General features: G+C 40.7%; 1 protein-coding gene across 1 annotated transcript in view; it reads right to left on the bottom strand.

Moving 5' to 3' along the window:
- Positions 1-3,924: 3,924 nt before the first annotated feature.
- Positions 3,925-18,325, bottom strand: part of LOC124270432 (E3 ubiquitin-protein ligase SHPRH-like) — a 146,864-nt gene continuing 132,463 nt past the window's right edge. The window contains exons 14-16 of the mRNA XM_046705467.1: positions 13,699-13,806; positions 4,480-4,545; positions 3,925-4,038 (exon numbers count right to left, since the gene is read on the bottom strand). Coding sequence (XP_046561423.1) covers positions 3,925-4,038; positions 4,480-4,545; positions 13,699-13,806 — 288 coding nt within the window. The remainder of the gene's footprint in view (positions 4,039-4,479; positions 4,546-13,698; positions 13,807-18,325) is intronic.

Genomic DNA, 18,325 nt, shown 5'->3' with positions numbered 1-18,325 from the left:
CCTTCCATTGTTATTGTGTCATTACATACCCCATCTGCTATGTATCCCTCGTTCGGCTTCCTCAACATTGGCTTCCTCCCATTGTTATTGCATTATTACCTATCCCATCTGCTATGTATACCTTGATCTGCCTCCTCAACATTGGCTTCCTCCCATTGTTATTGTATTATTACCCCATCTGCTATGTATACCTTGTTATGTCTCCTCAATATTGGCTTCCTCCCATTGTTATTGTATCATTACCTACCCCATCTGCTATGTATACCTTGTTCTGCCTCCTCAACAATGGCTTCCTCCCATTGTTATTGTATCATTACCTACCCCATGTGCTATGTATACCTTGTTCTGCCTCCTCAACATTGGCTTCTTTCCATTATATTGTATCATTACCCCATCTGCTATGTATACCTTGTTCTGCCTCCTCAATATTGGCTTTCTCCCATTATTATTGTATCATTACCCCATCTGCTATGTATACCTTGTTCTGCCTCCTCAACATTGGCTTCCTCCCATTGTTATTGTATCATTACCTACCACATCTGCTATGTATACCTCGTTCGGCTTCCTCAACATTGGCCTCCTCCCATTGCTATTGCATTATTACCTATTCCATCTGCTATGTATACCTTGATCTGCCTCCTCAACATTGGCCTCCTCCCATTGTTATTGTATCATTACCCTATCTGCTATGTATACCTTGTTCTGCCTCCACAACATTGGCTCCTCCCATTGTTATTGTATCATTACCCCATCTGCTATGTATCCCTCGTTCAGCTTCCTCAACATTGGCTTCCTCCCATTGTTATTGCATTATTACCTATCCCATCTGCTATGTATACCTTGATCTGCCTCCTCAACATTGGCTTCCTCCCATTGTTATTGTATTATTACCCCATCTGCTATGTATACCTTGTTATGCCTCCTCAATATTGGCTTCCTCCCATTGTTATTGTATCATTACCCCATCTGCTATGTATACCTTGTTCTGCCTCCTCAACATTGGCTTCCTTCCATTCTATTGTATCATTACCTACCCCATCTGCTATGTATACCTTGTTCTGCCTCCTCAATATTGGCTTCCTCCCATTCTTATTGTATCATTACCTACCCCATCTGCTATGTATACCTTGTTCTGCCTTCTTAACATTGGCTTCCTCCCATTGTTATTGTATCATTACCCCATCTGCTATGTATACCTTCTTCTGCCTCCTCAACATTGGCTTCCTCCCATTGTTATTGTAACATTACCCCATCTTCCATGTATACCTTGTTACGCCTCCTCAATATTGGCTTCTTTCCATTATATTGTATCATTACCTACCCCATCTGCTTTGTATACCTGGTTCTGCCTCCTCAACATTGGCTTCTTTCTAATATATTGTATCATTAACCCATCTGCTATGTATACCTTGTTCTGCCTCCTCAAAACTGGCTTCCTCCCATTGTTATTGTACATTACCTACCCCATCTGCTATGTATACCTTGTTCTGCCTCCTCAACATTGGTTTCGTCCTATTGTTATTGTATCATTACCCCATCTGCTATGTATACCTTGTTCTGCCTCCTCAACATTGGCTTCCTCCCATGATATTGTATCATTACCTACCCCATCTTCTATGTATACCTTGTTCTGCCTCCTCAATATTGGCTTCCTCCCATTGTTATTGTATCATTACCTACCCCATCTGCTATGTATACCTTGTTCTGCCTCCTCAATATTGGCTTCCTCCCATTGTTATTGTATCATTACCCCATCTGCTATGTATACCTTGTTCTGCCTCCTCAACATTGGCCTCCTCCCAATGTTATTGTATCATTACCCCATCTGCTATGTATACCTTGTTCTGCCTCCTCAACATTGGCTTCTTTCCATTATATTGTATCATTACCCCATCTGCTATGTATACCTTGTTCTGCCTCCTCAACATTGGCTTCCTTCCATTGTTATTGTATCATTACCCCATCTGCTATGAATACCTTGTTCTGCCTCCTCAACATTGGCTTCTTTCCATTATATTGTATCATTACCCCATCTGCTATGTATACCTTGTTCTGCCTCCTTAACATTGGCTTCCTCCGATTGTTATTGTATCATTACCCCATCTGCTATGTATACCTTGTTCTGCCTCCTCAACATTGGCCTCCTCCCATTGTTATGGTATCATTACCTACCCCATCTGCTATGTATACCTTGTTGTGCCTCCTCAACATTGGTCTCCTCCCATTATATTGTATTATTACCTACCCCATCTGCTATGTATACCTTGTTCTGCCTCCTCAACATTGGCCTCCTCCAATTGTTATGGTATTATTACCTATCCCATTGTCGTTGTTGTTAATCCCTTTGAAGCACTCTCATGTTGTCTTACTTAATCCCTGTTACATGTATATAAGTTGGTTCTGTGCTTTATTACTTTACTCTTGCTTGAGTATAAGAAGCTATACCGAAACGTCGCATCATAACAAATAAAGAAGTTGTTATCCATAAAGTATTATACTTTCCTACTTCCCGATAATAAACCATGGCAGTCACACAGCCTAGAAAGCACTTGACACAATTCAAGAACATATAGCCAAAATGCAAATTTGAAATAAAGATTAAACTTTAAAATAATGTAAACAAAGAAAGGGAACACATATTTTGCCAATGCTAGTAACATTAAAGGTCACATGCAACCAAACATAATTAAAACACAATTATCACTTATTCATGACATATAATATACATCGCTGATTATGAAAAAACATATATGAAACGACATTATAAGCGTACAATGGCAAATCAAAAGTGCAATATTTTGTACTTGGGTTTACTTCCCTAGAAACGAAGCAGCCGGGATACCGAACCCAGAGTGGGTGGGTGTGCACTCAAGTGTAACAGCTGGTTCATTTGCAGATGCCCTCACGGCTCATTGTGTGTGTATACATAGAGATGTTGGGTTTTGTAAATACATGCTCATTTTTTGTGTATAACATTTTGTAATCAACAGACATCATAACATGTCATGTGAACAAGTATCACACCTGCTTGTCTGTGTAATTACATAATGTGACAGAGACCGAACTTGGGCCATAAATCAATGCATTTTGTTTATGGTGTATAGCTTGATAGGTGTTAAGTTCAAATTGCATGTGGTCAGTGATCGAAGTTGTGTATTGAATATTGTCATTAGCAGACAGGCAGGCATACACATAGGTGTCAATAAAACAGACATTGAGTCTGTGACAACGACATATCTATATCACAGTTAGAAATTCTGTCAACGCTAAATAATGACATTGCCTCTAAGTATCGAACTGAGAAAGTGACTCGGTAAGAATGTGTGGTGAAATAGACAAATGAAATTATATAAACAGTTAAATCGGTAATCTACTGTAATAACATATAAGAAGCTCGCACCTGTGAAATATCAACAAAACATTAGAAAATAGCTCACACCAAAGCCTTCACCGAGTATTCACCAGACAACCCGCTTCCAAGCTGCGAGAAACTATTTCACTGCGCATGTGCTATGAGCGCAGCCCAGCCCAGCCCAGCTGTTGAAACCACTTTTCCCCCAAGCGCTAGGGGAAAATTAGTGAATCGTTTGAACTCCGATTCGTGCGGGTTTTTTCATCACATTATTTTTCAACTTTATAAGTTGAATTTGCATTTTTGATGATTTGTTTCGGTAAGTCCATACCGAAAGGTATCAGAATCTGCAAAGTTGTGTTTTACGTTGCATGTGACCTTCAACAGATGCCTGGAGTGTAGTCCATGGCAAGAGCTCTCTTTGAATTTGGTCAAGATAAGCTGAAACGTTAAGCCATGTAATCCTATATCACGTTATACACATGAAGTCTCTTCTACCTATTGTGAAAACTCAATACAAATCTGAGGGTGTTAGACACAAATATAGAAAACGAAGATAAAAAAGTAACTATCTACGGATGAATCTTCATTTGTATGACATACTTTTTGTGTATTGGAAGGAACTCCCCACGCACTGCCTGTGGATGACAACAGGCTTGTCTCAGCCGCAGCAATGGCTGAATCAACTGAATGAAATAGTATGTGATTAAACAACAGAAAGAAAGAAGCAATTGGATTATAAGTTTGATATATTTTAACATTTCAAGTGTTACAGATAAACATTGCTTGATATAACCATGTCATCTCATAATTGTGAACACCCATAATGTGTTTCATCAGATCCACTTTATGCAACTATTGTACCGATCAACAAATGTGGACATACCATGTTGATTGGCTGGAATAATAGAGCTATGTTACCAATGATATGTTAGGGGGAGAGTAATTTCAACAACATTATGACAGAACTCAGAAAGTGTGCTTTATCACAGGATAATGTTAAGTATTTTTATCTTGTTGATAAGCATCTTATAATTTGTATTGAAATGAGGTGATCTTACCCAGGCCAAGCTGCAAGTGCCATTTGTTTTGCATCTTGTACAGTGTATTGCAATGAGTGATATTACCTGGCTCATAGTGTGTCTGTCCATGCTGCTCAGCTTAACACTGCTGTCAGTCCACTTGCACAATTTCTGTCACAAAAAAAAAAGAATTTGACTAGTCATTTTCAAAAACACTGTTCCTCTGTGAATGTTATCATTTATTAGCATTCCCAGATCAGCATATAGGGGGTTAGCCAATCACAATACAGTTTCATCAACCTCCAAGTGAGCATGTGAGATCTAGTCTGATTTAATAAGTTTGGTTTCTGTCAAGGCAGATTGACCAGGAAGACATTGTTTTCAATGTAGTGCTATGTCAAGTGAAGATTTCAAGGTGATAAATTACACATTTGAAATCTAACAATGCATGTTCAGTTTGTAATTAAATTTAGTGTTGTCAAAGGTAACACAACTCTCACTGGAAGAAAACATGACCTTTACAAACTTCAGTAACTTGTAAATTCAGAGATATATGTATGTAAACCCATGTAAATGTAGACAGAGATTTTTGCAAAAATATGTAAATTTAGACAAAAGTAACATAAAGGCATATAATTTTGATGACATTAAGGCTCTGTAATGCATGCACACCTTTATTGAGAATATTCAAGATCAAGCAAAAGAAATTTAGTCGACAGTGATATAACCATACAACCCAGTGTGTACAGTATTAATCCACAAACATTCTTAGAAATAAATAAACCAACAGTAATAACCTGACTGACCAGACTGCTTATATAATCAGTGAAACAGCTGTAATACATCATCCTTCAGGGAAATGGTGTGCTATCAATCCAATCAGGTAGCAATATGTGAAATAGAACCCTCTCTGTATAAGATGTTTCAGGTTGCTGTTAGTTTAACAATCATGTAGCAATATCTGAAATAGAACCCTCTCTATATAAGATGTTTCAGGTTGCTGTCAGTTTAACAATCAGGTAGCAATATGGAAATAGAACCCTCTCTATATAAGATGTTTCAGGTTGCTGTTAGTTTAACAATCATGTAGCAATATGGAAATAGAACCCTCTCTGTATAAGATGTTTCAGGTTGCTGTCAGTTTAACAATCAGGTAGCAATATGTCAAATAAAACCCTCTCTATATAAGATGTTTCAGGTTGCTGTTAGTTTAACAATCATGTAGCAATATGGAAATAGAACCCTCTCTATATAAGATGTTTCAGGTTGCTGTTAGTTTAATAATCATGTAGCAATATGTGAAATAAAACACTCTCTATATAAGATGTTTCAGGTTGCTGTTAGTTTAACAATCATGTAGCAATATGTAATTTTCTGAATAAAATAGACATTTTATACTTATCCTGACTCATGCTCTTTTTGCTTGTCTTCTTCTTCTTGCGAACATAGTGGAACACTTGTATCTCCCTAATTGAAGCTCCCTTCAATTTAAAATCACTAATCAATACTCACCAAGAGTTGTCCCTCTTTGCCCCTTTTGGCGGGAAAGGTGGCGCCACCACATCCCACATGCTTCACTCTCTCCTGTTTAACGAGCCCGACACTTGAATTTTCAGGGAAATCCCAAAGTGTCATGTGGGGAGGATGGGAGGGCTTACCTCATGAGTCAGGATAAGTATAAAATATCAATTTTATTCAGAAAATTACATATTTTCCTTATCCTGACTCATGCTCTTTTGCTTGTAGAATCCGGTGAATCGGAGGTGGGAACAGATACTTTGGATTTTAATTAGTGATTTAGATGTAATAACCCCCTACGGGAACTTCGTAATGGCACTGTAATTAAATTAATTTCTGCTGTTATCATACATAAGTTCTACCAGCTGCCATAGATGGGGGTACTACAATATTAAAATAATATAGGAATAAGCGACTCCAAAGTGGAGAAGCGACCCAATAGTACATGTAACATAGGTACTGGGTTTTAAGACTAATGTAGGCTTAAGATATACACTAGCAAAAACTCCGTAGAGTTTGTAAGCTTGATAAATACTGAAATAGTATATACAGATATAATCTCGTGAGACTATGTCTCATCGATCTCACGAGGAACTGTCAACTGCTGTGCTAAAACCAATGGTCGAAATGGTGAATACCTGAGGCGTCCTCGGTGGCGATATATCTCTCAGGTAGTGGTTAGCAAACACCATGTCGGTTCCAAAAGCAGCCCTCCATAATGGTATTCGACGAGTAATTTCCATGTAGAGCGAGTGTCGAAGCCAGTGCTCTGATTTCATGAGGATTAGATGCTCTTGGAGGGTCGAGTCCTGCAGCCTTGTATGCTCGAAGTATGACAGTTCTGATCCATATCGATATCGTGGTACGTGAGACTTCGGTCTCAGTCGCTGTAGATAGAGGGATGAATAACCGCTTGAGTTTTCTTCGCCTAGTTTTGGATCGTTGTAAATAAACTTTGAGTGCTCTCACTGGGCATAATGATAGATCAAGCGTATCATGAGGTCCGAGTATCGAGGAAAGTGCAGGGACGTGGAATAATCTGTCTGGTTGACCTGGCATTTGATTCTTGGCGATAAAGTCCCATCACAGTCCCATATGCACTGTGTTTTGATTCTCATTGAAACGTGTTCTCTCGTAGTCTAGAGCGTGGATTTCTGATACTCTGGCTGCCGTTGCTAGGGATAGCAGGAACAGTGTTTTCTGCGTCAGAAATTCGAACGATGTTGATTCCAGTGGTTCATAAGCCTCACTTGTGAGGTGTTGGAGCACTATATTTAGATCCCATGCTGGAGCGCGAAATCTCTGTTTCTGATCCTCCAATCGGAATGAACGTAGCAAGGCCAGTAGCTCTGGCGTCTTCGTTAACTTGACACCCGTTCTCATAGTTATCACTGAACTTAATGCTGCGAGATACGTAGATAGGTCTATTAATGGAGCTCCTATTTCCATGATAATCTGAGCAAAGATTTCTGGGTGGAGTTTCCATTCTGTCGGTGACGGTAGATATGGCCGAGAGAGTGCATCTGCTAGTACATTCTTGGCTCCGGGAATGTGGCATGCTCTGACATGTATGTTTAGATCGTCGATCAGATCGAACAGTTGGAAGCATAGAGTCAATAGGTTCAATGATCTCGTTGAACCTTGTTTGTTTATATAAAACGCCACTGTTGAGTTGTCGGTGTGGATCATTAGGTGCGCATTCTGTAGAATGGTGCTCCAATGAAGTAGGGCGTTGATTACTGCTTTCATTTCGAGCATGTTTATGTGCAGTTTGCTCTCTTCTTGGTTCCATAACCCTGATACCGTCCGGTTGGCGAGATGAGCTCCCCAACCTTGGAGCGACGCGTCTGCATAGAGATGGGTTTTGAACTCCGGCTCTGTTAAATAGATGCCTTCGCAAACATTCGACCTCCTGGTCCACCAAAGTAGATGAGGTCTGAGGTAATTCGGTAGACCGAATGGTTGAAGGTCGTCGAGATGAGCGAAATGGTGAAATTCAGTTGTAGTTTGAGACGCTCTGGATCTTGATCTACTTGAATCCCGTCGTCGAGGTAGAACGCACTGCGTAGCCCTTGACGATGTAGGTAAGTGACGATGGGTTTTGTTACTCTTGTGAACAACCAGGGGGGCCGATGATATTCCAAAATGTAGTACCCTCCATTGGTAATGTAGCCCGTCTAGAGTAAACCGTAGGTACTTCCTCGAGTCGGGATGTATCGGGATATGCAGGTCGGCATCCTGTAGATCTATACTGGCCATGTAGTCCATCGGACGAACGAGGTGCCGTAGTTGAGGTAGATGTATCATGCGAAACGTTGGCGGTTTGCGTAGATAATCCCTGTTGAACGTGCTCATGTTGTAGATGAGTCGGAACTTTTCCTTGGAATTTTTCTTGGGCACTAGGAAAACTGGGGAGTAGAAACCTGGCTCGATGTTTACTTGATCCACGATTTCTATGGCCTGCTTGGTTAGGAGAGATGAAACAGCTTCTCGTAACTTTAGTAGTTGTTGTGCCTGGAAGTCGAACTTGTGAGGGTTGACTGTAAGCGGAGGCGTGGCCTGTAGTTGGATTCGAAATCCGTGTTGAAGGATGTTGGAGACATATGGATCTTGTAGCATTCCCCAGTTCTCCCAGTGCAGTTGAAGGCGTCCACCCACTTGTGAAGGTTGTACAGGAACGGCTGGGGGTGGAAGACTCCAGTCGTTCCAAACCCGTCTTTCAACGTCGATAGTTGCGGGAGCCTCTGGGTGCCCTGCCTCTTCCAGATCCTCCCCTGTAGTTGCCGAATGGGCGGCGAAAAGAGTCCTTTCCACCTCTGGATCCGGCCATCTTCCTGTCCCGTGCTCTCTGTAAACCAGTGAACTTCGATCTTCCGGAGTATCTCTGTGATGTCTGCTTGATGACGCTAGTCAGAGTGTCAATCAATTTAATCATGAGGACTTCTCTTGAATCCTTGATGACTTCTTTAGAGACTTTATCAATTCCTCCAGCGAAGATGGAAGGCGTTGACCATGGGGCTGTGAATAGAGGTGCTGTGAACTGTTCACCCCAACTACAGATGGCGAGGAGACCTTGACGACGAGCCTGAGTAAGAGCTCCTGAGATGGATGAAAGGTGATCCGTCAAGAATTGCTGGTCCTTCTTCTGCATAAGGAGGGCCAAGTATATCATTCTGTCGTCTTCTGATGTAGAATCTCGGAATCTAGTGATGAGAGTTTCATTAATAGTTCTGGATCTGTTGGGGCCCGAAAAACATTCTTCTGGTCATAGTTTCGACTTGAGTCAGCTTGTGATCCTCTATCTTGTACGCCTTGGCCTTGGCATTGTTGATGACTTTAAAGTTATCGTCGATTTCTTGAGCTTTGTAGAATGGGTCCATGTTATGAGCAAAGAACTTCTTGGCGTTGAACTGAGGTAAGTGCGGCGCCTGAGCTTTAGTGGCTGTTTGGAAAGCTGTATCCAAGTTCTGTGGAACCGTTGCTATAGGGTCAATCGGAGGTAGGGTGATCGTGTCTGCGTCGTCCTCCCTCATGAGATAGGTGTGAGCCGGGTTGCTGTCTTTAGACGGCCAAGCCAGGTCCAGGTTGTTGGCCATCCAGTAGTGTATCTCTACGTCGGAGAATATGATGCCTCCATCATCTTCGGTATCCGGGAGCATTGGTAAAAGGCCGATGATACTCTTCCGATGGTGACTGAGGTGGAGTTCTGTATACTTGAACAGCTGTGCATGGCGACGTATGAGGAGACCTGACTGGAGACTTTCGCGGAGGCTTATGAGGCGAGCGACGTGGTGATCTATGAGGTGCCCTGCGTGGTGATCTACGTGGAGACCTATGAGGCGATCGACAAGGTGAACGGCAAAGGCGACCGACTGGGAGAATGGCGAGGAGATCGACGTGGAGAACGGCCTGACGAGCTGTGTCTGTACAGTAACCTTCGCGGAGATCTACGTTGTAGTGAACAACGATAGCTCCGCGAAGTTCTTGGGGAATCCCTCGATGATCTTCTAGACGAAGATGACTTGGAGTCCTCCGTGAGTCTGGTCCTGGGGAGTGACGACTTGACCTTCGCGAAGGCCTTCGCGAAGGCTGGTGGTCTGAGGCAGAGTCCGTGGATGAGAGGATCCTTCTTCGCGAACGCTTTCGCGAATGTTGATCATCAGAGTCCGAGGCTGGTGACGATCTAGGTGTCCTTCGCGAAGGCCTTCGCAAACGCTGAACGTCTGGGTCCTTCGCAGAGGTAGACTGTGACGTCCTTCGCGCAGGCTGGTCCCTCAGTGGTGACTTGGTAGCAGCCGCTACATTGACGGGGGGTCCCTCAGGGGTGACGTCTAGGTCCTGGGCTGGTTGTTTCTTTTTCTCCAGTCCGTAGCGGTCTTCCATCAACTTCATAATCTGATGAACCAGGTCGCCCAGGACGGTCTGCGAAGTTGTAGTAGCTGCCCTATCTGCGTTGGTAGCGACGGGACCCATGGGAAGATCGTCCGTCATCAGCGTTGATACATCGGGCTGATTGAGGATCTGCGCTGACGTCACTGTAGCTGACACCGGTCGTTTCTTGCGATGAACATCAGGTATGATGAGCGGCTGCTCATCATACAGGCCCTGTTCTGCGGCGGGAACAATCTCGGCAGAGAAAGTTCTTGCTGACTGCGTTGTTTTCCCCTTGGTAGTAAATGCTGCCCTGGGGGTGCGGAGTCTGCGTTGTGACGTAGATGCCCTCTTAGTCTTAGGCTGCGACGACAGGATGTCTGGTGATGCAGGATGCTTCTTGGAGATGGCGGACTGCGTCCCACGCCTCTCCTCCGAGGGTAACTCCAGCGGAACACCAGACGGGAGGGGGTCGGTCATCCGACAGCAGTTGACTTGCGAGGGGTTCAGTAGCATTAGCCACGCCTAGACTCTGTTTACGTGACCTATCTGCTGCGCGTCTCAGGACGCAAAGTAAATATTTGTTAAAAGCAGAATGAGATAAATTAATACAGAAACTGCAACGAGAACTGAAAGAACATGGTACAGTACAGCTAGGGCATATTAAATGCGGATCAGCAGCAGAAAAACTTAACTTGCAAACAGTACAGATTTTCATCAACGTAATCTACTGAACAATCACGGCGTAAACCGCAAATAAACAGCAGTAAATACGAGTAAATACGAATAATTGTTAAAGGATACTAGCTAAACCTCTATAAGAGACTTGTAGAGGTAACTAAGTAAGAATAATCAAAAGATATAGTGCCGTAAGGAGACACAGGTGCTCTAACATCCTGCTCACTGGGCGAAGAAGAAGAGAGTGAAGCATGTGGGATGTGGTGGCGCCACCTTTCCCACCAAAAGGGGCAAAGAGAGACAACTCTTGGTGAGTATTGATTAGTGATTTTAAATTGAAGGGAGCTTCAATTAGGGAGATACAAGTGTTCCACTATGTTCGGAAGAAGACAAGCAAAAAGAGCATGAGTCAGGATAAGGAAAAATATGTGAAATAGAACCCTCTCTGTATAAGATGTTTAAGGTTGCTTTTAGTTTAATAATCATGTAGCAATATGTGGAATAGAACCCTCTCTATATAAGATGTTTCAGGTTGCTGTCAGTTTAACAATCAGGTAGCAATATGTGAAATAGAACCCTCTCTATATAAGATGTTTCAGGTTGCTGTTAGTTTAACAATTATTTCCAGTGAGAGACAATGATATCCAAAATGTCTCAGTCTGCGAGACATTGCTCAAGTTATTTTACCAGTAACCTTCGATAAAAGCACAATAAACCTGAAAGAGTGGATGTGCCTGGTGTGGCATGAGTATGCCGAATGCTGTTACTGACATTGGTATCCTTGTCTCCAGTTTGTATTAGAGAATAACTAAGCAGTCTTAGAAGTTGTTATTGCTGACTTATAATGGCTATTGTTATTATTTAAAAGACATATCTAGAACGTTTTACCCTCTGAATGCATCGATAAATTAACCAGACTACAAATTTACAAATTCATGGTATTCGCATGTTGTACACGCTATAGTCCCAGAGATTTAAGGATTTTAAGCAAAGAAACACAGACGCACATCGAAGAAATGGTGGTCAACCTTCCAAATTAGTGCTAGGCTGGATATCCAGGAGGAAAACTTGATATTCATAAAAGATGCAAGTGTTATAAATCTTTCAGACATTTCCATACTATACTGGATTAATCTACGCTGTCCTGGAAGATTCCAAACCACCCTTGACACCCAAAACATCAAATATATATCAGCTTGTCTACTGAATCTTAACAGAAAAACATGTACTGGTTATACAATTACAACAGTGTTTCACAATAAATTTGACATTCATATAACAACATAAGCATCATGCATTCCTTAGTGGGACTATATTTGGCTTCAATTATAAAACAGCAGGACACCTTTTCATGGTGTCAGTTAACTCTCTGGGGTTTGCTTCCTCCAGAAACCCTTAAAGGTGAGTCAGAAAAGCCATTGAAAACTGTAATAAGCTTTCAAAATAGTAGACGGTGGGAACCAAAACAGTTCTACAGCACTGTAACTCACCTGGATATGTCATCACATGAATAACATGCCAGCAATGACAGTCACATATCAAAAGAGGATAGAAGAGGACTACAGAATTACATAAAATATTATGATTCAAACAATATAAAGTATATCATTGGGAGAAACACAACAAATTTCAACTCCTCAGTATCAGAGCTGAAGTTTAGGAAGCCAAATACACATACATGACTAGGGTAATAATGTAAACAAGCTAAAATATTGCACAGTATGTGTTGAGTCCAACTAAACCACTATCAAACTGTATTACATTTTGTAAATGATCAACATTTTTTAATATATTTCTGTGACGAAGGTGAAAAAAGGGTTAAAAATTAATGATAAAATATTGGAAAGAAATGGCCCATCTACCAACAATATGCACCAAATTTCAGGACAGTTTGTAAGAAAATAGATTTCTCTATTACAGAAATTACAGAATACAGAAAATAGGTTTGGACATCAAGAACAAATTGAAGTTTAATAATTAGTGGAAACAAGTACTAGTATGTGAAATTTCAGCTTCAATGGTTAAGTGGTTTTTGAGAAGGTTATGACAAAAGACGATATGAACAGGACAAACAAGCAACGGCAAGAGCTCACTGGACTTTTAGTCGAGTGAGCTAAAAATGTAATTTTAGGTTTTTAAATATTCATAGACAGCGAAGTTGAGGTGATTTGCTGGCATGGCAAGACTACAGAATACCGGATACCTTCCGCCATCTTGGAAAGCTTATTTTAGAACTGCGCACAAAAATGTGCGCAACTGAGTTCCTTAGTAACGGCGTTTTGTTTATGTTGCATACTCGACATTACGAGCATTAGGGTTTAGGGTTTAGGGTTAGGGTTTAGGGTTAGGTTTAGGGTTAGGGTTAGGGTTTAGGGTTAGATTAGACATTAGATATGATGCTTACCTTCACAGAACGAAATCGTCAGCACTGTCGTTAGCATCGGGTTGCAGGGAAGCGAAGCTCCAACTCCCAGAATTCCGTAGGTCCGTTTTTTTCAAAGGCGCATATATTTTTTATTTGTGATAACTTACCTTTCATTTTAAAAATCGTTGGTTAGTTTTACTAACCGGAAGTCGTCTCAATCAATCCGATTTCAATGGTTATTTTTCATTTTAATGCTCGCTTATTGTTTCGAATAATATAGCTCGTACTTCCCTATAATAGGAAGTGCGCGTGCTAACAAAGAATATGGTTGGTAGGTATCCGGTATTCTGTAGGTGTACCGCTGGCATGAGTTAAAAGAGTCTGCAGTGTACCTGGGCTGCCTCCTTGGCACAGTCCCGGTACTGTCGACGGTAGAAGTGATCCTCCACTGGGGAGAAGGTCAGCCAGTGCACAGCCTGACACTGAGGGGGCAGCTCGATCTACAACATCCCATTCAGTCACATCAACAAGTATTACAATCAACAAGTATTACAATCAACAAGTATTACAATCAACATTTTTCTACAGTCACATTTACAGAGTCTAACAACAAAATCCTATCATTGTTGAAGAATTTAAATGCTTAAGAATCTAATAACTCTAGAAAATTTGATCTTGCTGTCTATGCAAATTAATATCAGAAAATTTAAGAAAGTTTGGTGTCAAAATGTATAATTGAGAGTTGCCTTAGTCAGGTTTTGGAAACAAACATTCCAAGATGATCTTGGAAAGGTGTTGGACAGTTCTTACAAAAGCTGCCCCTTCCCAATTGATGAATTGGATGAGAAAGTGCAATCCCAAATAAAACATGTGTTACAAGAATTAACACAAGTATTATAATTTCCTAAAAATTTGCATAAAATACAACTCATTAACCATTACTATCAATAACAATGTAATTAAGTACCTACACACTATGTATATTGTTTTGCTTCCATACTTGATTAAATCAACTCATTCAAGAAAGAGTTTTTATGGATGTCAACTTCTTTATTATGAGGAACACAGTGTTTCAGTGTATATCCTTACTCCTTCATTCACCTGATGTATGAGTAAGGACATACTCCAAAACACTGTGTTCCTCAAAATAAAGAAGTTGACATCCATAAAAACTCTCTTCCATATGTGTATCACTTCTAAATGCCATTCAAAGACCTGATCAACTCATTCAATTCTACTACCGGTAACTTCTTAACTTTTGTAGAATCAAAATATAGACTTATCTAAGTGTAAGCAACAATACTGGGGCAAAAGACAAAGGTCCCATTGAAAAGTTAGGTGAATAGGGTCCTTTAAGTTCAGTTATGAGATTCTGATTCTGTATGTATCCTGCCATATCAACTCAAATTGTTTACAATCCACAGAAGATCTCTATTGATTTCAGAATTGTAGATATGCTATTCTTAAGTCCAAATTGCTATAAATAAGAGAGAATCAGTGAGTGTGTGTTTCACATTCTTTTCGTTTTACTTAACAAACCCTTCCTTGTGATAGGTCGGACTTTTCAACTACCAATAAATAAACTTATCTGAGGCTCATCATCTATGATGAAAGTATAGGTCAGTCTCCTATTCTCGCGGTTTCCTATTCTCGCGGTAAATACGTTTTCTGCCGAAATTGCTGATGCGTGACACTTAGCGGTTGTTTACATCATCGACTGGTAACTAGGAAGTGGACCAAGTCGGTGAATGATCAAAATCTTGCAGTGTCACGAATATTGGGGAGTTTATACCAACTTGGACATATCATTACTTTTTCTCGCCCTTTCCAGCAGGATTGCTCTTACATTCACTCAATAACGTTAATTCCTGGTAATACCGCGAGAATGGGAGAAGCCTCGTTGCGTCAATGGCGGATGGCATTGTTTATCACCGGGCTCACGAGTGGTAGTTCACCTGATGGATCTGGCAGCTGATTGATGCAGATGTTAGAGGAGAAGGCCCTTCATTTAATAACAATAAGCATTCATACGATAAGAATTGTTTGTGTTATTTTTTCAGCCGATATCCGTAAGTACCGCGAGAATGGGAAACGCCTTTCTACATCACAAACGTTCAAGAATAACTCAGTCCTTGTATCGTATTGATTATTTTGAAAGTAGTCAGCCTGTATATTTTGTAGTTAGACAAAGAATCAGGCATGTTATTTATAGTACTTAACCTTCCAAAAATTCATTTTAACCTGTGTTTCTTATGATGGTATGATACTAGTATATGTTTGTTTAGTATTCCAGGCAATAATTATCAGCCAAAAGTAATATATCTGCTGTAAGGATTTGCTGTATTGAAATACACACAGGTTGCTACGAAAAATCCCTGTGTAGTTTTAACCAGTCCCAAATCTACTAATACATGTAATTGCTAATGTGAAGGTATTAAACTTTCCCAGTGTGTTGAAAAAGCACTTTTCACAGGCCCTGCAGATGGTCATCTTTGTCCTTGTATATGCCTCTTCTTCAGTATGTTGGTCCAGACTCGATTATTTACAGACCGGCGCCATTTAGCTGGAATATTGCTGAGTGCAGCGTAAAACTAAACTCACTCACTCACTATTCAGTATGTCACCAGAATTCTCTCCGAAAATTATTGTATAGGTATTCTTGCTTATATTGCTTAAAAGTCAATCTCAAATTTACAGATACTTTTTTTATGCTTGAAATGACTGCTGTAGCCAAAGCTAGTGAGAATGCTGTGTCCTCAGACTTTGCAGAAAGGAGGCATTACGTAAACTATAATACAGGTCTTACAAGTAAGGCTAAAGAAACACTGACATATTCCATTTCGGGATGAAGTCTTCACCTCTTTCAAAAGAAAAAGATCCCATCAGTCTTTTTAGCACTTTTAGGAAAGGTGAGTGGTTTCACCAGAACATAAACTATTAAGCAGATAAATAATATTGGCTGCAGATGTAAGTCACAGGGGTTGGAAATAACTTTAAAATTGCTAGTGTACTCCGGTACAGTGGCCGCATGTAAAATCACTTGCCCTGATAATTTTTCCACTATATCGGCCGTTTTCTTGTTGATTATTTAAATAAACAACATACAGTGAGACCTCGGATATCCGGACACATTTGTTTTTACGTAAATCGTCCGGATAATTGAATATCCAGATATCTGGATTTTTGACATATCTCTTTCTTTTCCTTGGCTGTCACTGCGTAGTGCTTGCGTTTAGTAGGTTGACTAGCCATTTGTGATCAATTGAAAGACCAACTGACTTGAATATCGACACACTGCACTTTTATTGCTTAGACTGAATAAACAACTTAACAGTTAGAACTCAATGGTTAACTCAGTGTCAGCTAGGCCTTCTAATCACCACCAATACCTTGATGATAATTAATCCTGATTTGCCGACCATGTCTCATGTCAAAACACGTGGGACTCTCGCACTTCCCTTCACACGGTTAGCGGTAGATCAAAGCTTCGTGCGGATAGGTGAGTCAATTTCGTGTTGATTTAGCCAGTTTGTTTGTAAAATGTACCGTCCGGAAATGGAAACCGAAAATCCATTATAGACAGTCAATTTTATAATGTAAGAGATTTTTTTTGCTAAAAATTGACCGGAAGGCGAGGTTTCCGGATATCTGGGGTCCTGGTATCCGAGGTCTCACTGTAATTAGCGTTGGAAAGTCAACTGGACACCGGTACAGTGTGATATACAGATTTGCTTGCCCAACAGAAAAAAACACTGGACTCGGACGTCGGGCAATGGGTTACTGTGTGATGTGCCAGTTCTCTTGACCACAATATTCCAGATCAGTCTAAAACCAAACTAGTGATAATGATCAGATATGATGTGCCTTCAAAGTAGTTGGGTGGATATGTGCTAGCAGTGCCCATCCAGTCACCTGCCATCCTGTATGGAATCAATGCAGCTTCTATGTGTGACCAATGATCAAAGCTGTGGGATTGTTGATGCCAATTCCTTCCTGGATTGCCCATGACTGTTGAGAGGGCTTATGACTGTATGTTTTTCCCATCGGGTCAGATCTTTGCTGGAATATCACAACCACCATGTAGTACCTTTCCAAAGCCAAGAGAATCTAAAGGTTGCGAAATATGTTGATCATCCTCCTTCTGCTTGAAAGCGTCTGGCCATAAGGCAGTTTTATCTGGTGACTGAGCTGAACTCTTCTTCAAGTTATCAACCCCTTTGCAAATATTCAAGAATTTCTGATTAAAAACATGCAAAGCCTCAACAAGTCTGCTATCATGTTGAAGGAAATGGCTGTGCTGTGTAAGATGTTGAGGAAGGTTGCTTCTGCTGTGAAGATGAGGCTCATCCCTTGGACATATTGCCCATTCTCCTCATGGTCTCTCAACGACAGAAGGTCACATTCAGATCTCCATGAACAACATGTCCACAATCTACTAAGCTGTGTCTTCTTCTTCTTCATCCATGCTTCAATTTTGGTTTAAACATCCATACTTGGAATGCACTTGCAAAGTAGTCGTGCCCTTGCACTTCCACTTCAGCAGGAAAGACATCTGGGATCATGTTGATCCAAACACTATGCCCAGTAATTTAAGGACTGAAGTTTAAGCAATTTACAATCAAAACATATGAAACTTCAGCTGGGTCACAGAGTAATAGTAATCCTAATCACTTTAGAAAATATTCATGGTGATATTGTGCAGTTGAACTGTTTGTTTGAAGCAGTCAAGAGCACACACAGGAAAGAATTGAGGTTTTCCTTTTAGGCACATGCGAATATTGAGTAAAAATTTAAAGTCGTTTCTGCATTATTTCAGTCATATAGTGAAGAAAATGGAAGGTGAAGAAGTCAGCGCAATGATGTAATAGAAATTAAGTATTCCAAAATACTGTTTGACTTGATTGGAATGTTTTCTTTATCAACTCACTCCCACATTCACTCACTTACCCACCTACATTTCTTTTGTGCAATGACTATCATGACATTGAATTCCATTTTTTTGAATTTTTCATCACTTAA

Source organism: Haliotis rubra, unplaced genomic scaffold (assembly GCF_003918875.1).
Source record: "Haliotis rubra isolate DU_JTF1 unplaced genomic scaffold, ASM391887v1 Scf1518, whole genome shotgun sequence".
NCBI classification, from domain to species: domain Eukaryota; kingdom Metazoa; phylum Mollusca; class Gastropoda; order Lepetellida; family Haliotidae; genus Haliotis; species Haliotis rubra.
Note: the sequence above shows the minus strand (reverse complement) of the source record. Positions and strands in the feature narration are given on the sequence as shown.